Source organism: Globicephala melas, chromosome 13, assembly GCF_963455315.2.
Source record: "Globicephala melas chromosome 13, mGloMel1.2, whole genome shotgun sequence".
In the NCBI taxonomy this organism is placed as follows: domain Eukaryota; kingdom Metazoa; phylum Chordata; class Mammalia; order Artiodactyla; family Delphinidae; genus Globicephala; species Globicephala melas.
The window spans coordinates 70,715,489-70,740,334 of NC_083326.1; the positions used below are offsets into that span (position 1 = coordinate 70,715,489).

A 24,846-nucleotide genomic window follows, 5' to 3' on the forward strand; every position below is an offset into this window, starting at 1 on the left:
TCTACATGGGGTATAGACGCCCCCCACCCTTAAACCCAACAGCAAAAGCCTTGTACTTTTCAAAGAAGATACATCGAAAATGTCATCAAAGACTTAAACATTTTCATGATGCAAAATGAAAGCCTGCAGTATTTAACAGCTGTGTAAATGCCTTCCCATCTCAGTTCATTTTTAACTTAAATCCTTATTGAAAGCAATACAGATATAGAAAATTTAGAACAAATGACCTGGAAATATAACCAGTTACCTTTCTAGATAATAAAGAGCAACGGATTGACCTAATGACACAAAATACAAATACCAAGGAGGTGTTAATCAAGAAAGTTTTCTTGCTGCAAATGAAGAAACTTGCTGCTTCCCACAGCTACTAGAGTTGTAAGTTTTGGAATATATGAAACATACGCTCTCTAACCCTCAGAAGATGATCTTTTCAACTTAATTGAAGCTCGTTTTCTTCCTGAAATAGTTTAGCCCATGATTATCTAAGAAATACACAGTGCCTAGCTCTCACTTTGCACTTGGCAAAGGGCAGTCACTGTCACAAAACACATGTAACCCATGCCTAACTTCCAAACTTTGACTAATGGAAACAATCCCCTAATCAAACCGGTATAATGAATTTTAAAATCATTCAAGGAACCAAAAAGGTTCTCCCTATAATGGAACTTTTAAAGGGACTTGACCATACACTTGATTTTGGATTTAACAGTTTTGCCATCACTAAATTCATGACAGTAACTCTGCAGATACCTTTTTAGTCTTCATCAATTTTAATATTCTTACTCAGCTAGGTAATGTTCAGACTGATGAGCGTGGATTACAGAGCAATGTGCAGACTTCAGCATGATATGAGGAACAACTAAAGGAACGGGGGACAGCTTCCCATAGCAGCCACTCTGGGCTGGGGTAGCTGCCTTCAAATGTCTGAAGATGCATTACTTTGGGGCGGGATTAAACTTGTTTTGCAAGCCCACAAAAGGAGAGCAAGAGACCTGTGTGCAGAATGAATTACAAAGAGAGCTTTCCAACACCACGGAGCTTCCAGAGATGCTCCCCAAAGATGACCCTGGCTGGATGCTAGAGAGGGAGGTCGCCCACCCAATGCAGGACTAGACTGGATGCCCTCCAAGATCTTTTCAAACATGAGATATGACAATGCTATGTTATTAAGATGCGATCTTTGAATGTCTGAGGAAGACTAGAGTGCGTCACCTTATGCCTAATACGCTGAAGCCAGCTGCTTTTAGATTATGATTTTTGGTGCATTTTACTGAAGCAAAGACCTTTTGAGGATGTCAACTCTCTTAATTGCTTAGTTATCTATATTTAAAAGTGGCACGCTTGTGAACTCTTAGGTACTGAAGCCAATATAGCCCAGAGCCTACTGGATGATGGATGGATGGATGGATGGAAGTAAAGGGAGGGAAAGAAGGAGGGAAGAAAAAAGGGAGGAAGGAGGAGAGAAAGGAAAAGAACCACGCAAAGCACCACATGCAGAAGGTTCTAGACAAACAGTATTACAACAAACAGCTAGAGGAAGAACACTGAGGAGAAATCTGGGAAATTCACCTACTTATGGGTCTAGGGGTCAACATTCTAACTTTTCAGAAGTCCTGCCTCCCGAGCCCACCCCCTCTGAGCACGTGGCACAAGGGTCTCCGTGCAATACTGCTTTTATCTCCTACTGTTTTGTACTTTTTTTAAGGTATGATGTCTCATACTGCATATAAATCACAACCAATAAATTAAATTAAAGTAAAATTATCTTTTCACACTGCTTCCGATCTTTTTTCTCTTGAGTTTTCTGTGTTTGAAATGAATGTTCTCTCCTGCTCACAAATGTATGGATAGAAAATGCTCTCAAGAGACAGATTTTTATTTGGACATTCTGTGATCAAAAAGGAATAGATATCATATTGTACAGATGGGGAAACGGAATACACTGAATTTAATACTGAACTGAATTTAAGTGACTTACCAACGGCCCACGGCAAATTGCCAGTGGAATCAGGGTCATACTTCCTAGTCTAGAACTTTCTCTTTTAGTACAGTACGGCAGGTAGGAGGGAGGGCACAGGAAAATGAGGGGCCAGTGATGACAACTGGCCTTCAAGTTCACTAAGGATAAAGGTCTGGCCGGGCTACTTTCATATGGGCTACTTCCATAGAATCACTTTTTCCTGCTCCTGAAACCCTGGAAGAAGGAAATGAGAGCAAAAGAGTACAAGTCCAAGGCTGGGTCAAAGCTGACTCTTACAAACAATCAGTCACAAAATATATGAGCTGCAAAAATATTTTCACTGTATTCTCTAAGGGACTTTTTCTTTATGGTCCTATAAAGTACTACAATGGGCTTTGGCTTCACACTGAAGCCAAAGCACAGGTGACCCAAAAGAAGACTTCCAAAATTAGGAGAAATATTTACAGGATATGGGGAGCCTGATGCATTTCAGACCCATACAGCAGTCACAAAAGGCCCAGGGGTTCTAACTTCTAATCAGTGATAAAAACAGAGAAGGATAAAGATGTGAAAAAGAGGAGAAGCAGAGGCGGTCCAGAACAACCTCATTAGCATGCAAATGACTTAGCTGACAAATGATTCAACAACCAGAAAGCAAAAGTTGCCAAGTACATCATTTCCATTTCCCCACCACTCAAGTCCAGAGACTAAGGACAGACCATCAGGCACACAGAATGCATTTTCACCTACAGCCATCTTCAAATACACAGTTTTATTAACAGAGGAAGATTATTTGAATGAGAAAGTGATTTTTACTGCAAATAAAGCCCAAAATATTGTTTTGTCCCTTTTACCCTTTTCTCAGATATGGAAAATTGGGGGTGGGGGGCAGGTGGGAGGTACGCAGCCTGAGCTGCCCTTTTTTTCTAAATGATAAAAGAGAGAAATCCTGTTGGGTGGCCAGGGGGTGAGGCGGTCTATTATTATACAATTTCTCATTAACAGCAGCGAGATTGCCCTTCTCCTATTAAACAGAACAGGCATTTAACCCCTGAGCTCCTCCTGGGAAAAAGGCAGAAACTGCTTATTCACTTAGTCATAATTACCGTTTTCGCAGGTCCCAGAGGAATAGCGGGTCTCGATCAGTCTGCGAGGTCGGTCCTGACTTTCCCAATGCCACCCTGGCAGCTGATCGAATCGGCACGCAGAATGATTTTTCCCCAAACAAAAAAAAAAAAGTTTCGCGATTTCATCCATTCCCTGCAAAATGAGACGTGGGGGGTGTTCGCTATTCTTTCTGGTGAGACAGCATAGCAAGGTGGAAAGGACCCAGATTCTGGGACACTTGGGCTTGAATCCTGCACCTGCCTCGGCCACATTCAGCTGTCACCTGGACTGAGTTCCTAAACCTCCCTGAGCACCTGCTCCTTTGGGAAAACGGAGCTGATGCTAACGACCTGATAGGACCGTTGTGGGGAACAGATACACTCACGATGCAAACTGCCTGGCAGAGGGCGAGCTCTCGGCAAATGGTAGTTGTCATATCACTACTTCATGGAATTTAAACTTCTCTCTCGCTTGTCGGGGTCGCAGGGACCCCGGGTGCCCTCTCTACTCCGTGGCATCTCTTACTCTGCTTGCCACGATAAAGACAGAAGCGTCCCTTCTTTGAGCTGTGACATCTGATCCAACAGTGTCCGTCCCCGTCCACACAGATGTTTGGCAAAACCCGATTCAGTGTACCGAGGAGGTGTTTTTAAGAGGCTGTCTCTGAGAACACATCGCTTCTAAAAGCTGGGACTGCCTGTACCTCAAAGACATCGACTGGGCTCTCGATGCAAAACCTTTCACAACGCTTGACTTGGGCATATTCTGGGTCCCAAACTGACTGCACTGGAACGTCTATTTCTAAGAATTGCCGATCACACACCACACTTACATCTTCAAGTCGCTGGCACAAATTAACTTTGACCGAGAATGAAGTAGTAACTGAAAGGTCAAAACAAATTACATTTGGAAAGTGTCGCATAGAGAAAAAGAAGCAAGACCACCACCACTGTTCTATGCATAGAAATGCTCCTATCGACGATAGAGTGCTTTCTTCCTGAAGGCTGTTCCTTCTTTCAACCTTAACTTTTCAGTTCAGAGTTGGGCTTGCAGGCATAGAATACCCTCCAACCCAAACAGAGGGGAATCTTTCAAGTCACCCACCACTCACTCGCTGACTGGAGTTGGGGAAATTACAGAATAAACCCCATTTCCACATAGAAGAAAACAGAGCTATTTTTCAAGATCAATTACCCATGATAGTTTTAAAAATAGGAAGATGCACACTACCATATTACTATATATGTTACAGCTAAACAGCTCTTCAAAGGAGATCGTTAACAAATTACTATAAGACACTGGGCAGATATAATGTGTTCCGTGAATACAGAATAGCAAAAGCCACTCCGTGCTACTTGTCCACAGTTAAACAGAACCTTCAAGCAACTGCACATGAAAGGAAACATCTTTCTCAACTCCCAGTGTATTTGCCACTAGACTGTAAGCCCCTTGAAGGAAGAGGCTGCGGCCAGGGTGGTCACAGTAGCCCTCTGCTTGGCTCAGGAAAACACCTCTACAACCAGGTACTGAATTAATGGAATAAACAGTATCACACACCTTTTTCAGGACGGTCTAAAATGCTCCCGGAAACTTAGAAAGGCTCTTTAAAATGTTTTCAGACCTTCCTAGCACAGCGTGTGAACACTTGGAAAGGACAAGCTTTGTGATGGATGATCCTAAATTTTCAACGTCCACTGAACAGAAATGAAACACCAGAGGAAAGATGGATTTTACGTGACTCAACCTCTTGCAAGTGTGTGTGACCTCAAGTCAACTGAATTTCACTCTGTGCGGAAAAAGTTACAAGAGTAGTGAGCCCAGGGGAAAAGCTGCCTTGAGCCCTCCAGGGCTTAAGATGCTGACCCTTTGTAGGCCTTGGCTTCTGAATTAGACCCTATTAAATAAAAGCGTTTCTTCTCTGACATGGCATAAAACAACTGGCATGCACACATGAATGAGCTGGGCCTGCGCATCAGCGACATTAGCTCGACAAATGTTTCAGTAAACTAAAGCAGCTATATAATTTGAACAAATAGGAAACTTTTCCAGAATTTGCACTCATTGGTTCGTTAACTGAATAATATGTCAGCCTAACAAAATGGTTGCCTCTTGCCATCTCAGAGAAGCAAAATCTCCCCAGGGTGGAACGTTCCATTTTCTGAGATTCTCCCGTAATAGGCAGGGGACTGCACACCCCGCACTTCATTGAAATTAGCTAGCTATTGCTTCATTCTGTTGCCTTTCTGTGCAAAACTGGGGAAAAGGCAAAGTAAGTGAAATAAGGAAGCACACAGAATACTCAGTGGCTTCAAATAATTAGCTGGAAAGAAAAGTCACTCAGGATAGACCAATGGCAAGTTTTATGCTTCCCATTTAGATACTGAAAATACAAAGCTAAACCTCTTTTTCAAGAATGCCCAAGACTGGTGATCACAGGGCTTACCCCAAAATGAAGCTGAGACAGAAACTCTTATCAGAAAACATGTTACCTGTATCCTTTACCAAAGAGCGAAATCACACCAGGCTTTTGAGTCATGATGCTGAGGCAGTTCAAGATGAAATTAACTTGCTTAACCAGAGCTAGAAATCCCCCCAACCTCTCAGCCCCATCCCAAAATCGAGCAGGTAGGCCACTAACTGCTATACAGTCGTGGAGAAAAAATGTGCAAGATGTTTTACCTCATAATCTCTATGCACCAGAATCCTAACACAGCACAAGGAGTGGCAGTTACTATATAAATGCTCACAGCACAAAACTAAAGCCAGTTGAGATAAACTCAAAACAAATTGGAATCTCTGGAGGAGGTTCCAATGGCCTAATTCGAGTCTATTTAAAAACAAAACAGCAACAGAATAACAATTACTGAAGAGCCGCTTCCTAAAATTACTCTCCTGTTGATATGTCTCAGTTCTAAAATGTCATGAGAAATCTGCTGGCAGGTCACTGATTCTGCCCTAAAAGAAAGCATTACCAAAGAATGCCACCGAAAACAAAGGCCTTCACACAAGTAAGTGAATATGTTCTTAAGAGGGACATTGAAAAAAGCAGAAGTCATATTAAGTTCAAAACACCAAGAAAAAAAAATGAACAGCAGTTCCTAATTTTAGTAATATTATATATCACCCTCCCCCCTCAAAAAGAACTGTCCATGAGTTAAGATTTGTTGATTTTACATATAGACACTTTATATATTTGGGACTCCCTGCCCTTAAGGAAGAAAAAGAGGAAAAGAAATTAAGCACTATATATGACATTTATAGAAATGTAGAGGGGTTTTTTTTTTTTAATGAAATTCAGGTTTCATTTGGGGGTTACTGTTTTACAGTTTCCCACTTGCCAGAAATTTTAAACAGCACTGATCATCAGCGAGCTTCGGATATGTTAAAGTCTGGAACAGGAGTGTTGCTTTCACAACACTCCAAAGGGCCTCCACTCTTCCCTTACTTTCCCTGCTTGTCTTCACTCATCAAAGTAGGTTTTTCCCTGCAAAATGTAAAAGAGGCAGGGGCTATGAAGGGCAAGCGAGACAAAAAACATCCAGGAAGCACGTCTCCGTTTACACAATTTGACTTTTCACAACAAATAACGCAAAGGGAAAGATATTTTCTATATCGTGGGGCTTGGACTCAGGGATTTGTAAAAATAATCTGATGATCCCTCAGCGTCACAAGAAAGATGCTTTTTTTCTTACGTCAAGGTAACATTTAAGCAATCTTAGATGTATATAACACTTGAAGAACTGATGCTTTCAAATGGAGAACAGCTTTGGTTTTAGATTCCAATACATTACAAAAATGCATGGTCTTAAATTCACCATAAAGAAGATGCCTCTTTTTATCATCAATCGACCAAGAGCTATTTAGTGTCAAGGAGACACATCTGCTGTACCCCTCATGATGCTGTTAATTAGGAAAGCTAAGGGGAAAAAAAATCCAACGCTAATCCTTTGATACACTATTTGAAACTCACTATTAATCTGATGCATGATATTTTCTGGGGTGGTGCCAATGATATGAACTAATCAAGCCGTTTACTACTTCATCAATAATCATTTTTAAGACAAAAATTACAACTTGGTATGGACCTCACCAAGACGCTCGCCAATTCAATCGGCCCCTTGGCCGGTAATTTAAACAACAAATTCCTGCCTGGAATCACCCATTCAACATGCGTTTTTAAGTGAGTCCCATTTCAACCTTTTAACAAAGTGCCACCAGTGGATCTGTCACCAGGTGACACACTTAGTACCAAAAAGAAAACCGGGTGGGTCAGAATCCACTCCTTACTGCCTGGAGGCACCAAAGAGAAAAGGAGTGCAGGAAGCTGACTGGACTGGTGGACCTCAAAGGGGAGCAAGCACTGAAAACACCAATTTAAGTGCCTGGGGCAAAAGGCAACTCGCCTGCACTCCCTAGCTAAGGCGCCCAGAGGGAGCTGAGGGGAGGCCGTTGCTGGAATGGGGGAAAGAAGAGAAACTAGGGAAGGGACGACCGGGATGGAGCACAAGGGAAAGACAAGCATGGGGCAGAAGGAGGGACGGGGATGGGGCAGGCAGGGGACCATATGTTGGGGCTGGAGGGGAGGGCAGGGATGACAGAGATGGGGCCAAGGATAGGGATGGGGCTGGAAGGACAGGGATGGGGCAGGAAGGAACCACAGCAATGAAATTGGGAGGACTACAGGGATGGAGCTGGACCGAGAGGCAGAGATGGGGCAGGAAGGGGCGACAGGGATGGAGCTGGTCCAGCGAAGTCACAACCACATCCTCACCACACCTCGCTGGGGCGCTCGCTACGCGCCACGCGCCGCGCTGGGCACTTCGGAGCGCTCTCTCCCGGAGTCCCCCCAACAGCCCTCCGATGCCCCATTTCAGAGACGGGAACGGCGAGGCCGGCCCTGCAGCGCCCGCTCCCCGAGGTCGCCGGCCGAGGGGGCAGCGGCGGCTGAGCGCCCGACCCTCCCGGACGCAGGGTGTCGCTGGCGGCCACGGGGGGCGGCGACGCGGGGGGCGGCGCGGGCCGGGGAGCCGGTACCTGGGCTCGGGCAGGACGATCTTCTTGCTGGCGCGGGCGGCCGGAGTCGCCTTGCTCTTCTCCATCGCCATCAGGTAGCTGACATCGGCCAGCACGGCCTCCAGGTCCGCCATGTTGGCGAGCGGCGGCGGCGGCTCCTCAGGACCCGGACGGGACGCGCTCCCGCCGCCGCCGCCCGCCGCGCCCCGACGTGGGGGGGCCGCCCCGGGGCAGCCCCCCCGCGCGCCCCCGCCCGCCCCCGCCCGCCGCGCGCCCCCCCGCGCGCCCCGCTCACCGCCCCGCGCGCCTCAGCCTCGCGCCCGCCCCGCCCCCCGCGCGCCGCCCGCGGCCCCGCGCACGCGCCGCCGCCCCCGCCTCTTCCGCGAGAGTCGGCGGGGAGCGCGCGCCCTGCGGCCAGTACTCCTCTGCGCCCGAGCGGAGCGGCCAGGCCCGGCCCCCTCTTCGCCGGCCGACCCAGTCCCTGCGGGCACCGTCCCGCCCTCCCCTCGGGGTGGCCATGGGGGACTTCCTCTCCTCCTCCGCCTCTCCTCGTCCTCCTCTTCCTTCTTCTCCTCCCGACTTCCCTCCTGCTACTCCCTGCGCTCTCACGGCCCCCTCTCCTCCGGGACCCCTGTGAGCAGGGGACGCCCTGGACCCAACGCCCACCACCCAAGGGACAGCGGGGAGGTCTCTGTGCCAGTGTCTTAAACTGGACAGTGGCCATCAGCATGCTCCAGGAGGTCTGGGGCGGCCCCAGAAATGCGCGTGCCCCACCTGTCTGCCCAGGTAATGCTGAAGCCCGTGGTCCGGGTCGCCCGTGAACAGCGCCCCGCGGCCCAGCCCCTAAGCCTCAGTCCTGACCCCTCCACCCCCTCCACCCCCCTGTAAACTCAGCAAAGAGAAACCTAACAGCTGGAGAAGGTTGCTTGTCTCAAGCTAATCAGGGCAAAGTGGGGTGAGAGCTCCCTCGTGGGAGCGGACCTGCCCTTTGGAGCCCACTGGTAGAGGAGCTGTCTGCCCAAGGTGGTCACCGCGCCCTTGCACGCAAAGGTTTGGGTTTGGATGTTTAAATGGTCGCTGAGAATTAGAACTAGTATTCTGGCTCTTGTGGTTTTTACCATCAAATTAGGAGAGCCCTGCTGTGCGCACAGACCCACCACAAGGGTGATATAGGGAAGTGGAAAAGCCGGAGGCCAGACACCAAGGCAGGAGGGAATTTCCAGCTTCCTGATCCTCAGTCTTGGTGTCTGGTGTCACCAGTCCCCACGTGGGCCTGGGGTTTTCATTTGCTTCTTATTTTTTCACAGCGGTACACACAAGTGCACGTTCAGAACGCATCACTCTGGCCGGAGTGATGTTAAGGGCATCCAGGAAGTCTTAAAAAGACTTGAGCTGAGAATCGGTTAAAAAAAAAATACTTTAAATTCATCCACATAGGTCACATTGCACCAGGAACCTCAACTTCACTAGGCTTTGAGTGAATGTTCTGTCAGTAGCTTACATGGTCAACAGTGTTCATCAGAAATGGTTAAGGTCAAATTTTGGACATTAAATGTAATGTCACAGCAGAAGCAGCCTGATTTGGTCATCGCAAGAACCCTGCCCTGTTTTGTTCTCTCCCTCTCCCACCGAGCCACCCCCGCCCCACCTTTTTCCCTGTATGCCTCCCATCACAATTGGCCAGTTTTACCAGATGCTTCTCAAGACCTAAGGCACAGTATTCAGCGAAGTTGTCCAGAAAAGAACAAGAGGGGTGTAAGAAGTAGGCACGTGAGTCAAAGGAGCTTGGTCAGGCAGCAGAAAGCCAAAATGACAAGGGGGCACAGAATCCACCAATGAGACAAAGATTTGCATGAGCCAAATATCAAACTTTCATCTTCCACTCACTTTTTTTTGGCCAAAAACAGGAACACAGAATGTCTTGTCAAGGGTCACCCCAGGAGGAGGGGTGAGTTCCCAAAAAAAGCATAATGCGTTTCTATGATTTAATTAGTACAATTTCTTTCAATATGTCTTTTTATCATCCGAGCTTTCACATAATCAGATCGTCAAATAAATACATGCTTCTGCCTACATTTTCACGGTCTTCCGAATACTGAGATTTTTAACCTTGCCTCTTTGAACTCAGTTAAGAAATTTGTTTGGTAGTGGGGGTTTTTTTCTTTCTTTTTTGCGGGAGGAAGGGGGTGGGTTGCAGCATGGGGTACTAAGTTTGCAACAAGAGACACACCTGAATTCAAATCCCTGCTCTGCTCTGACTAGCTGGGTGATCTTAGAGGTAACATATTACCTCTCCGTGCTCATCAGTACTGTGGGAATGAAGCCACTGGACCCCAGTGTTGTTGAGAAGACAGAGGAGATAATACTCATAAAAATGCACCTTGCCTGATACCTAGTAGGTCCCCAACAAAGGTCACTGCATTTCCTCCATGTATTTTGCTTCATTTTACCCTCGCCTGCTGGAGAAGATACTGATTCACAGACACCACCCTTGAAGCAGAAAGATCCCTTACCGAAAGGTTATCTCCTTAGTGCATTTCTAGGAACCCAAATTGGCAAAAAAAAAAAAAAAAAAGACTAGCCTTTACAGACACAAGAAATGACTCTTCTAGTAAAAAGAACACAGAGTCCAAAATTGGGTCCCCTAACTGAGGCCCCTCCCCCAGTGAAGTCAGTGTGACCAGAGCACCCAGGGTGTCCTTCTTTGGTCTTCCTAGTGTGTGAATTTGGGGTGCTTGGCTCTCTCCTTTACCCTCTCACTTTCTCCATGCATTCCCCACCACCCCTTCTTTTCCTTAATGCTGAACAGCTTTTCATGTTCACTGCAAACAAAAGGCGCTAATGACAGTGATGAAGTTGTCATAACTGACCTGCTGGATCCTGTCGCTAAACACCAACGCCAGCCTGTAATCATTACGGATGAACAGAGAAAACAAATAGCAACCCATTTGTTCACAGCCAATAACGCTCCGTTGCAAATAAGTACGTTTCTCACCCTCCCCTCCCCAAGATGATTTCAATGACTCTGGGCTCACGCTGCTTGTGATAATTGATAAAACTTCAGAGTCCCTGCAAGGTTCATAATTTTCTCTTTTCTACGGCTTCCCAAGATCAGGGGAGGTATTGCTGAGATGGATGCATTCAAGTTTATACTCCCTGGGGTTAATTTTGATAACAGCTTCAAGGGAAGAAAGCTAACTAGAGAACTAAGTCATATTTGTTTTAGATTCTGGGCGTTACTGGGGCTTCCTACTTAATAAAGCACATGGGGAAAAAAGTCAACTCTAAGACTCCAATTAGAAGATTTTTGAGGGGGAGGGATAAATCAGGAGTTTGGGATTAACATACACACACTACTGTATATAAAATAGATAATCCACAAGGACATACTGTATAGCACAGGGAACTCTACTCAATAATCTATAATAACCTATATGGGAAAAGAGTTCCAAAAAGAATGGATATATGTATCTGTATAACTGAATCATTTTGCTGTACACGTGAAACTAACACAACATTGTAAATCAACTGTAATATAAAAAATTAAATGAAAAAAGCATTTTGGGGACCAGCAGAACATGCCTGCACTTAATTCATTAGTATCACAGTATTTAATTCAATCCCTGCTAAGAGAGACTTGGTTTTTTGGTAAACAGTCCCCTAAATATTATCACTTTGCAAGCAAACTGCACACACTTGGGGTTTGAATGGGTTTATTTCCAAACACCTCATTCTGTAAAGTCTGCAGGTGTTTGCAGCCGCGCCAGGGCCACTGTCCCAATTCACCTGTTACTTAGATCACAATTCTGCTTATTGTCACATGCATCATAGGAACTGCTTTTCATGCTATTTTAACAGCAAAGCTTTACAAATTTTAATGGAGGTTCTGTACCTAGCACTTCATACCTTAAAAGATCTGCAAGAAGGTCTCTAATACCAGACCTTGGTTTACATAGCACTGAAATTACATTCACTACAGAAGTACCTTCCTTTAAATAAGTGGGTGGAAACACATTTCTCTGCAGAGGCTTCTGGTTAGTCCCTCTCTGTAGAGAAGCCTTGGAGTGATACAGATACAGTTCAGAGCCTGGGCTCAGGGGCCAGATGGCCTGGATTAGAACCCTCACGCCAGTACTTCTGAGTTGTGTGACCTTGGACAAAATGCTTAACCTCTCTGGGCCTCGGCACTCTCAGTGGTATTAAATGAGATTGCTGTGAGAACAATGTTGTAACATGAAAAACACTTAAAACAGCGTCTGCTGCTCAAAAAGTGTTATCGTTCTCATCCTCATCATCATCAGAGTATCTCTACATTGGGCACAGCGTGATGGAAAGTGACCAGTCCCAGGAATATAAAAGCAGTGCTGGATGTGACACTCTGGCTTTAGCGTTGCTGAATTACTGTGAGTCTCTTCAGCTTTTTAAATCTCACCTTCCACTGCTGCCTAATGAAGGGATTGAATGAGCTGCTCCCCGAAGTCCCTTCAAATTGTAAAATTCTCTGGATTTATTTAATCCTACAGTGAATCCCTTTGCATGGTGAAGAATACTCACACCTCTCAAAAACATCTTGTGAGTTTCTGTTTGACCGTATCAGGATATACCAAGAGCATTAGTAATCACCGGTGCTACAATGCACAGGTGAGGTGAGCAATCAATCCATCAGCAGGTTTCTAGAGACAAGCACATCTGTATTTTCCTCCAGTATCTGCACTCAGCACACTGACCTTGCTTAATATGTGTTGAAGGAATAAGTGAATGAATGAATGAATGGCATAAAATGTTACAGGTTGTTTGCCCCAAAGAAACTTCTATCAGAGATAATCTAAAGGAAGGGGGGAAATGCTGTTGAAAACCACAAGTACCTAATAAAGAGGGTGCTTCCTGGTAAAGGTAACCACCAGGTCCCTGCTGGTTCTTCGTGCTGCCAATGGCCAAGAAAGCCTCTCTAGCCTCTGAGAGCCTTGGTGCCCCTGGACTTTGCAAAGGTGGGTCTGAGAACTTCAGGCCTGGGACGGGGAGAACTAAATCCCTTTGTCTAACTCTGATGGCAAAGTCCTCCAAAGGACTTGGAGGAGAACTTGAAAGAGGACTAAGAGAGAGAAAGCAATGAGATGACCCAAGGCCAGGCACTCCATGGTGTGAGGGGCCAGAGAAAAACCCCCAGAGGTAGGGGGCAGGGCAGAGAACTTCGGGAATAGGAGGTCTGTTCTGTTTTCTGGGCCGTTTTAAGTTTGCTGTTCTGCACAACAATGTCATGCCTTTCCAGTGATCTTGCAACTTCATGGCTTGTATCTATGGGTGCTTTGATGGCGGGTTGCAGGCAAGGTTGGGAGCCAGGGCCCACACCGGGATCAATGCCAGTGATAAAGGAACAGTGGTAAGGCCAACAGAACAAGAACTCAGCAGAGGCAGGAAATCAGGTCCAGCAATGACGTTGGGAAACCGGGCTGCCCAGACTCCTCAGACACCCAGGGCAGGCCTTGGCTTTTCCATGGGTCTGGAAAGGCCATCTTGTCTCCCTCTCAGGATGGGAGAAGATGACCTCTGGATATGTAAGTCACAAGAGGCCAGAACTTTACTGCATTGCCAAGTCCCTTCTGGCCCTTAACCTGGTGGCCTTCCCTTTAAGATTCTTTCTGTTCAGCTGGGAAATCATATATCGATCCAAGAACAGCCACCACTCGAGGGGAAGGCGGGGTGGGGCAGGGAAGGATTGGGAGTTTGGGATTAGCGGATGCAAACTAGTATTTATAGAATGGATAAACAAGGGCCTACTGTGTAGCACAGGGAACTACATTCAATATCCTGTGATAAAACATAATGGAAGAGAATATATATATGTATAACTGAGTCACTTTGCTGTACAGCAGAAATTAACACAACATTGTAAATTAACTATACTTCAATAAAATAAATTTTTTAAATAAATTATTTATTTTTGACTGCATTGGGTCTTTGTTGCTGTGCACGGGCTTTCTCTAGTTGCAGCGAGCGGGGGCTACTCTTCGTTGCAGTGTGTGGACTTACCGTGGTGGCTTCTCTTGTTGTGGAGCATGGCTCTAGGTGTGTGGGCTTCAGTAGTTGTGGCACGTGGGCTTCAGCAGTTGAACCACGCGGTCTCTAGAGCACAGGCTCAGTAATTGTGGCACACGGGCTTAGTTGCTCCGCGGCATGTGGCATCCTCCCGTACCAGGGCTCGAACCTGTGTCCCCTGCATCGGCAGGCAGATTCTTAACCACTGCGCCACCAGGGAAGTCCCAAAATAATTTTTTTTAAAAAAAACAAAGGCCACCACAAACCCCATTCTGCTAAGAAAAGACATATAGCTCTCCCATGCCATGCCTTACAAGTCGTTTGGGGACTAGCCAGGTGGGCCAGGGGGAGAGCATGGAGGCCAGGCCACTGCAGGGCTTCAGTGAATTTATCTCCCATCATCTCAGTGACCATCTCAACCTCCCATCTCAGCCAGTTCTGTTTCTTCTCTCCTGGTTGAAGGTAATAGCTCCCGAACTGGTCTCATTCTGTCAGAGCTCATGGGTGTAGATTCCAACAGGCCAGACTCAGTAACAAAATCCTAGGTGCCTGGGCCAGGCCTGGCATAACCCTGACTCACAAGGGAGCCACCAGAAAGGGGGTCTCCTGCTCTTAAGAGGTGCTCTAGACCAGCACTCTCAGACACTTATGTACTGAAATTGCCGAAGTACAGATTCAGAGGTCCGGGGCAGGGCCTGGGACTCTGCATTTCCCACAAGCTCCCGGGTGGGGTCAAAGTCACTGAAACGTTGGAATCTTGGGTCACACACCAAACCTACTAAAGCAAGATCAGCCCCGTAACAAGATACCCAGGCGATTCCAGGGCACATTGAAGATGAAAAGCCATGCTCTAGATCACACTGGAACCTTTAGTTCAGGCCCTGAAATAGTTCAAGCAGGCGTCACACAGGAGCATTCTGTTAGATAGAGAAAGGTCAGATCAGCTGAGCCCGAATGGACAGCCCTGAGAGAAAGGAGGAGAAGAAGGAGAAACAAGTTAGAGAGGAGAGGTCAGCAGGACAAGATTATACATGGCCTGGGAGCCACAGTGGGGAACTGAAGCTATCTTAGGGACAGTAGGAAGCCAGTGGAAGGTTTCAAAGAGAAGAGTGTCAACAACAGAGGTGCCTTTTTATAAGAGTCTGCTGGCTGGAGATACAGGACAGGTAAATGAGTGGGGACCCTGGAGTGATCTAGGGTAGCAATCCAGGAGACCTGGATGAAGGTGGCTGCGGTAGGCAGACCAGCACATCACATGTAGAGGTGCACCAGGTGTGTTACAACATGGAGGGGAGTCATCCAGGGTGATTTGCAGGCCCCCGAGGCAGTAGTAAGAACAAAAGGAAAGTCCTCCTTCCCTCCTCCCTGGAAACTCTAGAACAAATCTTCTTTTTTTTTTTGTGGCCTCTCCTGTCGCGGAGCACAGGCTCCGGACGCACAGGCTCAGCGGCCATGGCTCACGGGCCCAGCCGCTCCGCGGCATGTGGGATCTTCCCGGACCGGGGCACGAACCCGTGTCCCCTATATCGGCAGACGGACTCTCAACCACTGCGCCACCAGGGAAGCCCCGAGAACAAGTCTTTTAATCCTCATCCAGAAAATGCCCACAGCTTGCCAACTATTCATCCTGCTTCCAAACCCTCCCTCCTTCGATCCATCTGACACTTCCCTGCTTCTGCTCAAGAAGCTTCGATAGCTCCCCACTGCCTACCAAATTATCTTCAAACTCCTCTCTGCCTTCTCTTTCTGCCTGATCCGTGCCACATTTGTTCTTGCTTTCATTCATTCAACAAATACTTACTGAGTACCGTCAACGTGGCAGGCAGTAAAAAGAAATCATGCGTCTGCTGAGACACAGAATCACTCCAGGAGGTTTATAGCCACACATTTGGAAAAGCTCTTCCAAATAAGCCACTTTGGCTATATATAAACTAGAAATAGTTATAATGGGTAACACTTATTAAGAGCTTACTGTGTGCCAACTATCACATTGAACACTTTGTGTGACTATCTCAGTAAATCTTCCCCAAATGCTCATGATGGAGATGGTTGGTCTCATTTTAAACATAAGAAAAATTTGAGGTCACTTGCAAAATAGGTACAATAACTAAATTAATAGGATTTGAACCCAGGCAGTCTGAGCCTAGAGTTTGTTTTTTGGGTTTGTTTTTTGTTTTGCTACATTAACTAAAGAATGTACTGTTGTGAGTCAAGGTGAAAGAAAAATTACATGCTTTGACATGTTCATAGCTTATTTAAGTCTGGAGAGGATGTCTTATTTTTTTAATTGGAGTATGATTGCGATACAATGCCATATTAATTTCAGGTGTACATCATCGTGATTGGATACTTATATACCTTAAGAAAGGGTCACCTGGTAAGCCTAGCTACCATTTTAGTCTGAGCCCGGAGGTTGGTCCCCTGATTCCTGTCTTCTAAATGTACTTATACTCTAAGTCATGGGGCTGCTGGGTCAAACAAAATAACATAGTACATGTTCAAGCGTGCAATAAGCTATAAAAATCCCATTCGAATGTGCTTTCCAACTCACTTCCTGCTACTCACTGAGCCTGGATCACTCTGGCCAAACCAAGTCTAGCTTTGGAGGCTTTCACTCCTTGTCCCTTTGCCTGGAACCCTCTCCTTCGAGGTCTTTTCTGGGCCCCCCATTACTCAATTCTCTGCTCAAATGTCAACCCTGGCATCTCTCTGAGAGAGACTCCACTTAGTCTCTTCTGAGCCATAAGGAGAGCTGTCAAGGAGTCTTTCTTGGGGCTGCCTCCATTTCCCAAGGCCTTTTCTCCTTTCTTTCCCCTTTCTCTCTTCCTCTCCTCTTCCTCCCGTCTCCCCCTGACCCTTTAGTCCTTCAGGCACAAATACCCCTCTCTACTCCTCCATGCTCCTCCTTAATCAAAATCTGAACCACTCCAGCCCCAAAGCTCTCTTTCCTGTTACTGTGACCAGCCAACGTCACCCCCTGCCATGCCAACCTTACGACCTTCTTGGCCAGCATCACCAAACCTGACCCCTCTGAGAGCAGACATCGGTCCCCTAGAGGGAATCAGAATCCAGCCACCATAAACACCAGAGCAAAAGTGATAATTATCAGAAGATGAGGAAAGCTCCTCTCCTAGTCTCTGGGAAGCCAATCAAAATCTCAGAATAAAAAGTTACATTTAAAAAATTACATTGATCTCCATTCATTCATTTGTTCATAGATTTCTTCACTCCATCAATCACTTAGCAAATTTTTTATTTTTTTTATTTATTTATTTTTTTTGCAGTACGCAGGCCTCTCACCGCTGTGGCCCCTGTGCACTGTGGAGCACAGGCTCCAGACGCGCAGGCCCAGCGGCCATGGCTCACCGGTCCAGCCGCTCCGCGGCATGTGGGATCCTCCCAGACCAGGGCACAAACCTGCGTCCCCTGCATTGACAGGCGGACTCCAAACCACTGTGCCACCAGGGAAGCCCTAGTTAGCAAATTTTTATTGTGGGCCCTGGGATGATAGTGGGAGTAGGTAGTACCTCCTACCTTCACAGAATAACTTTCTAGCAGGGGCACTTCACTGGCAGTTCATTGATTGTTTCATTGAAATCATGTTATGTGCCAGAAGGATACAGGGGTATGAGAGTGCCTACAGCAGGGACCTTCCAATCAGGTATGGATCCAGGAGGGCTTCTCAGAGGAGGTGACATGTAACCTGAGAACTGAAGGATGAGCAGAAAGGGGGAGGGCATGGCTACCAGGTGGAGGATGCAGGCTGGGGAAAGGACACGAGCAGAAAGAACATGGATGGAGAACAAGGACTGTGAGGTGAGCCCTGAGACAGGGCAGAAGTCAGACCCTGCAGGGCCATGGAGCACACACTTCGTCCCGGGAGCAAGGGGGAGCCATGGACAGAGTCAAACAGGGATGTGACATGATCCAGTTGACCATGTGAACGAGAGCTCTGGCAGCTCTCTGGTTAATGACCTTCCCCTTCCTTTACCACAGTCCCCAAAAAGTCATGTGTAGGGGTTGGGGTCGGGGGGAGGCTGGGTTTTTCTGGAGGACTTTCCTTATAAACTGCTTTAAACAGGAATGAGATAGCAAACAAGTGATAACTCCATCCATCCAAGCCTTAATGTTTCTAAACAAATAAGAGTGATGGGCAAAGAAATGTCTGTTTTGCCTCCTCTGAAGTACCAGGGACTAGTGTGTATTATGCAAATAGACGCCACGTGCCAACGGTAACTTGTGGGGCTAATGAGCTAGGGCCAAAGTTCTGCAGGGTCGCTGCAGGATCTGGGTGCTAGGGCTGTATCTGACAGAAGCTGTCCTCCCCCCTATGCTCACCCACCTTTGTGGCCCCATCAGTTCAGTTGCCATCCGTGTGGACACCCAGCACATGATTAAGAAACTTCTCCAGTGGAGCCCTTGCTCAAGAAATGTTGCCACAACTGACAGCCCACTTGGGAGTCATTACGACTATCCTGATCACACTTAGAACCCAACAAATGTGCAAGAGAGAAAGTGATTTCCCAAGACTGTGAGATTACAGTCCAGACATCGTGGGATGTTTGACTCCAAAGGCCTTCATCAGCTGGCCATGAGTTATAGGACTTAAGCATCTACATAAGGAGGTTTCTTGCCCATCCAGGAATGATGTGGTTGTCTATTACCAGCACTTAACTTGGATAAGATCTGTTGGCTGATCAGCTTAGATTTCTTTATTGCATTCTGTATCTCCATGCAGAGACAAGGCTTTTGTCCTAGTTATCACTGTGTAGCAATACTATACGTTTAGCATCTCAAAGACCCTGCAGGTAAGGACTCTGGTTATGACTTAATGGGGTCCTCTGTTCAGGATCTCACAGGGATGCGATCAACTGTCAGCCAGGGCTGCAATTTCATCTGAGGCTCGACTGGGGAAGGATCTGCTTCACGTTTACGTGGGTGCTGCCAATATTTCGTTCCTAATGGCCTGTTGGATTTAGGACCTTGGATTCTTGCTGACTGTTGACCAGAGGCTGCCCCTGGCTCCTGGAAGCTGCACTCAGAGGCTTGCTACACGGGTCTCCCCAACACGACCACGTACTTCATCAAATCATCTCAAAATGAACGTTATAACCTTACACGTCCCATCCCCTTTTCATATTATGCTGGCTAGAAACCAGCTGCGTGTCTCACCCACGCTCCAGGAGAGGGGGCTATACAAGGGTGTGGGAGGTGGGATCACAGGGGGTCACCCTAGAGTCTGCCCACTGTAACTTTGGGAATCTTTCCTCCATTGAAGAGACCAAAATCCTTGGTCACTGGTTTAAGAACCTGCTATTTGTTTTTTTAAAATTATGTGGTTTTTAAACTAAATAATTAACTTTATTCTTTGAATGATGAAAAAGAATTAGTTATATCACCATAGTCTACAGGGAAATATAAGATTGAATGAGGGTGCAGGCACAAACTTAATGAAATAATACAATCACACCATGGGGACTGTGCCCCAAAGTACCCCAACCTAAACACTAACTTGATTGGTTGACCATGGGATAACCAGCAGGAACCAAGACCAGGGTGTGAGGTACACAGTTTGAATCTCACCTTTATTATACACTAGCCAAGTGCCCTAAGACAAGTGTTCTACCTCCCAAGGCCTCTGGTTATTTATTCAGAAAGTGAGAACAGGGCTTCCCTGGTGGTGCAGTGGTTGAGAGTCCACCTGCCGATGCAGGGGACACGGGTTCGTGCCCCGGTCTGGGAAGATCCCACATGCCATGGAGCGGCTGGGCCCGTGAGCCATGGCCGCTGAGCCTGTGCTCCGCAACGGGAGAGGCCACAACAGTGAGAGGCCCGCGTACCACAAAAAAAAAAAAAAAGAAAAAAAGAAAGTGAGAACAATAATACACTTGTCATAAAGATCTGGGAAAATCCATATAATATAACATGTAATGATGTATGTAACAGAGTTTTAAATTGGAATGACTCAAATAAAAAAATACAAACAAAACCAAATGTTGACAAGGATGTAGACCATATGGCGCTCTTACGTACTGTTGGTATGAGTGTAAACTGGATTGACCATTTTGGAAAATTGTTTGGTGGTTTCTGCTAAAACTAAATACATGTTTACCATGTCTGAGGAATTTTACTCCAAGATATACATATCCTGCAGAAAAAGGAGTGCTTCTGTATACCTAAAAAACCTGTACACGAATGTTCACAGCAGCTCTATTCACAGCCAAAACGGAAACCACTCAGACATCCATCAACTATCAAAACGATACACTGTAGCATGTTCATACGATGGAATACTACACAGCCAGGAAGAAAAGCACAAACCACGACTGCCTGTGCAATATGGATAAATCATATAAACATACTGTCAAGTTATAGAAGCCAGACACACAAGAATACACATGGCATAAGACCATTTATAAGAAATTGAGGGACTTCCCCGGCGGTCCAGTGGTTAAGACTTCGCCTTCCAATGCAGGGGGTATGGGTTCAATCCCTGGTCAGGGAACTAAGATCCCACATGCCGCAGGGTGCGGCCAAAAATTGAAAAACAAAAGAAAAAAATTGAAAAATCGACAAAACTAATAGATGTTGATAGGGGTCAGAATAGGGTTCCCTTTGGCGGGGATTGATTAGGAGAGGAAGGAAGGAGCCTTCTGGAGGCTGGAAATGTTTTATATCTTAATCTAGTTGTTATTTACTTGATCGAAGTAAATTAAAATAAAGTGTTTGGTGTTGATCTCCTAACTCTTCTTGGCAGCAGGCTGCCTTGACTGCCCCACCCCGGGCATCAGGAGAGAGGGCATCCATCTTTCCCCAGCCCAAGGGCTCTTCAGATGTCGATATTGACCAGTGATGCAAACTGGGTGTGCAACTATGTTATTTACTACCTACACGGATTCAATCAGAGGCAGATGGCGATGTGCAGCCTGCATCCTGCTTAGCGTTCTCAAATGCAAAACAAACAAAAATCTCTCCTTCCTCTGCTCTCCCACTTCCCATCACAGAGGATCTTGCCCACGGCATCCCACCTGGGACCCTCTCAGGTCTCCGCAGCTGCTTCTTTCTCATTATCTTGTGACAGTAACATTGGGGAGATTTGGGGTCCTGAGCCTCCATAGTTAGAATCTGAGCTGCCCTTCCTAGTAAAAACCCTATTGCCGGTTTTCTTCCAAAAGTGTGCAAATTGTATCATGCTGCGTGACCGCAACGATGTTAATGGCAGGTGTTTCCCCTTCCACGTCTCACTGACGGCAGCAGGTGTTAAAACAACTTGGTTTCATTATACCCGTCTTGGGGCAGGACCTTCGGCAGAGGGCTGCTTTCCCCCACTTAACATCTATCTACTCATTTCTACCATATTATTAAACCTCTTTCAAAATTTTCTTTTACCCTTCAATACTTAGCACGCTGTAAGCACTCAGTAAGTGGGAGCGACGATCACTCCTTGGCAAATACAAGCATTGCAGTCAGTAGAGAAGTGAGCCCCCCACTGGAGCAGAAATAACCCAGGCAGAGCTATGGCAGCCTTGCTGAATTCACCCTCAAGATGCTTTGACACTCTCGACTCTGATTCGAGGGACAGCAAGCAACTTTCTGATGAACTTCGCTTCCTTCCAAGACTCCTTGATTTCGAGAAGCCCTAGATCAGTGTTTTTTAATCTAGGCGACTCAAGCCCAATTGGTAGGTCATGAAATACATTTAGACAGATGCAAACAGCATTTTCAAATATTTCAGTCAAATGGAATGGAATAAAGATCAGCAGAAAGTGAGTGCCATGGTATTAAGCATTGTTTTGTGAAAGATTTCTTTTAGAGGTGCGTGTGAGCCTGTGTGTGTGTGTGTGTGTGTGTGTGTGTGTGTGTGTGTGTGTGTGTGATGTGTGTGTCCTGGGCTGCTTTGTAAAATGTACTTCTAACTGTGAGCCATGATCAAAGCCTTTGAAAGTCCCTGAGCCAGATAATGTATCCACAAGCATCCTGGTCACTGCAAAGATAAATTAATAAGTTGACCTCATTCAACTGACTTGTAGAATTGAGTCCCTAAACCAGGGGCTAGTCCCTGACACAATCTGTGGTCGCTCCCACCAAGATACAACCACCCCACAGGAGGCTCTGTAATGACCCTCATTCTGCCCACTTCAACGTAGAATGGAAACTGCAACCACAGAGATCAATGCAAATTGTTTTAGGTGAAGACACTCTCAGACCTTTTGGGTGGATTATCAACATTCTAAAGAACAGGCTTTCAGAGTCTGGCCTTTCGAGAGACAGGTCACTCATAAGAGGCTCCATTACAGACCAAAATGAGCGTTGTGCAATTTAGAGCAAAGGCACTTAACCTCTTTGGGCTTCTGCTTTTTTGATGATGAAATAAGGAGTAAGTGGGGCTGAAAGGGGACAAGGGAGACAGAACTTACTTTTTTCTTTTTATGCTTCTGTGTTGCTTGATTTCCAATAAGGAGGTGTTACTTTTGTGACTTTAAAATACAAGATTTAAAGTTAACATAGAAGGAGAGAGCTGGGCTAGATGGTGATTTCTCAACATTGGAAATTCACATCTCCTTTTAATAAAATGGGAAGTATATGTGCTGGGGCCAACTCTGCAGACGTTGTCCTTTCCCATGTCCATTTCAGACCAGACTCAGGTCACCTATAAGGAAGAAGAGGAGGAAGTGGGGGAAGGAGGAAGGAAAAGGAAGAGAAAGCAAAGTCAACTTGAACATACGGTCAAGGAGTGTGGATTTTACTGAAGTTTTGGTGTAGATGAGGAGGAGGGAATTACATCGCACATCACACAGCAAAACTGCCCAGATACCATCTTGGGACCTCGCTGCTCTGTCTCTCTGTTCCTTGAGTACAGAGACTCAAAAGAGACTGTGGGGCTTCCCTGGTGGCGCAGTGGTTGAGAGTCCATCTGCCGATGCAGGGGACACGGGTTCGTGCCCCGGTCCGGGAAGATCCCACATGCCGCGGAACAGCTGGGCCCGTGAGCCATGGCCGCTGGGCCTGTGCGTCCGGAGCCTGTGCTCCACAACGGGAGAGGCCACAACAGTGAGAGGCCCACGTACAGCAAAAAAAAAAAAAGAGACTGTGTCTCTTTTATTCTCCGCCCCCCGCCATCCCACTCCTCTGGATTATTCTGTTAGCAATTTGGTTACGCTGGGAACCACAATTCCCAGCCTCCTCTTCTGTATATGGCTCTGGGTTAGAGGTGCCAAAAACTGAAGTTGTGCAGGACCAGGGAGACCCAAGTGAAGCAGCAGCCATCGAGCTCTGAAGGTTGTCCTTGGTTAGGGGAGGTGGAAGGCAGACAGAGGCAGAGGTGCCTGCAGCGTCCAGTGCGTCCCCACCGTGCTGATTAACAGTGATGTCAAGCCCATCTTAGACACTTAACTGTGAATTCACACAGGCGACAGCCACAGACTTCTGTAGACCTCCATGGACTTCGACATCAGTCCCTTTCACAGGGCCCCTGTATCAGCTTGGCCCACACCAAGCTTCCAGAATCCTCTTCATCCTCAGCTCCCATTTATGCACCTTTTCTCCCCCAGCTTCTTCCACATCCTTGTACGTTCTGATTCCTATAATGTAGACTGTAGTCCACAGCACTGTGCGTTCTGCTTCCTGACTGGCCCCTCAAAGACACATCAGGGTCTGGCCCCCCAGCCTCAAAGACAGCAGGTATAAAATGGGGCTGGAAATCTCAATGAAAAGCCAAACCCAGCAGGATCTTAATGTTTGGATAAGGAGTGTGGACTGAATCTTGAGGGCACTAGGGAGCCATAGAATGTGATACACAGGTGTGTGGCACGACTATATTTTTGTTTTTGAAACAAAGTGCTAGGAGGAGAATGGATTAGTGGGGAGCCAGAGAGATTGTCAGGAGACCAGTGAAAGGGCCATCACACAGGTCCCCAAGTTTTTATTTTTATCTATATAGATGGAGAAGTTGTTCAATGAAAGTTAAACTTTAATCATGGCATGAAAGGTAATAAATCACTTGTCAAGCAAATATTTACTATTTCTGGGCTACGGCTCCTCAGTGATAGGTGGATGGTCACCTCTTTTTCCATCGGGGATCTAGAACATAAGAACTCCCTGAAATAGTGACAACATGGATCAGATCAACCAATGAACCAGCAAAGATGGATGAGTAACACTGAGATGACAGACAAGAGGGGACAGTTGAAACACTAGCCCTGTGGCAGCATCAGGGACCATGTTTGCAGAGGCTGGTCATCAACAACAATAAGGAAATGCCCCAAAAATGGACATTGAAAAAAAATGAAAGAGCAAGAAAATTCTCATCTCCTTTGTCATCCAACCACTGCCATTTCAGCTCTGTTCCAACAGTCATATTTCTTTTCAGTTCATCGAGAGCAGACTGCGTGCACACCAATCTTCCAAGCAGTTTCCTGAGGCTACAGCTCAATACAGCATTATCTTTCTGAGAATTAAGCCTTAAAAGAAGCACCTGCATTTTTCCTTATCCACTAGGAAAAGAGAAAAAAATGAGACACGAGGAAGAGAAAGGTGGGTTTTGACCGTATATTCTGTTTCCAGTTTTTTTAAAAAAAAGATACAGCTGCCTTGAGCATCATTCTTTGGAATTTCTGCTTTGAGGTTTACATTCAATAACAACATTTGATGGAGAAGGGCCCCCCGAAAACCCGTAGAGGCGTGTGAGTCTGAGCTAGCAGCAGAGAGAGGAGGTGGGGGAAGTTACCCAA

At 46.4% G+C, this 24,846-nt stretch overlaps 1 protein-coding gene across 4 annotated transcripts in view; it reads right to left on the reverse strand.

Annotated features, from left to right (window-relative positions):
- The window catches only part of GRK3 (G protein-coupled receptor kinase 3), a 133,469-nt gene extending 125,163 nt beyond the window's left edge, over positions 1 to 8,306 (reverse strand). The window contains exon 1 of one of the 4 annotated variants that reach the window (XM_030860673.2): positions 8,102 to 8,306. In XM_030860673.2, the coding sequence (XP_030716533.1) occupies positions 8,102 to 8,214 (113 nt within the window). In that variant the 5' untranslated portion in view covers positions 8,215 to 8,306. The remainder of the gene's footprint in view (positions 1 to 8,101) is intronic. The other 3 variants (XM_060311194.1, XM_060311193.1, XM_060311192.1) reach the window with 3 other exon arrangements.
- Between the last annotated feature and the right edge of the window lie 16,540 nt (positions 8,307 to 24,846).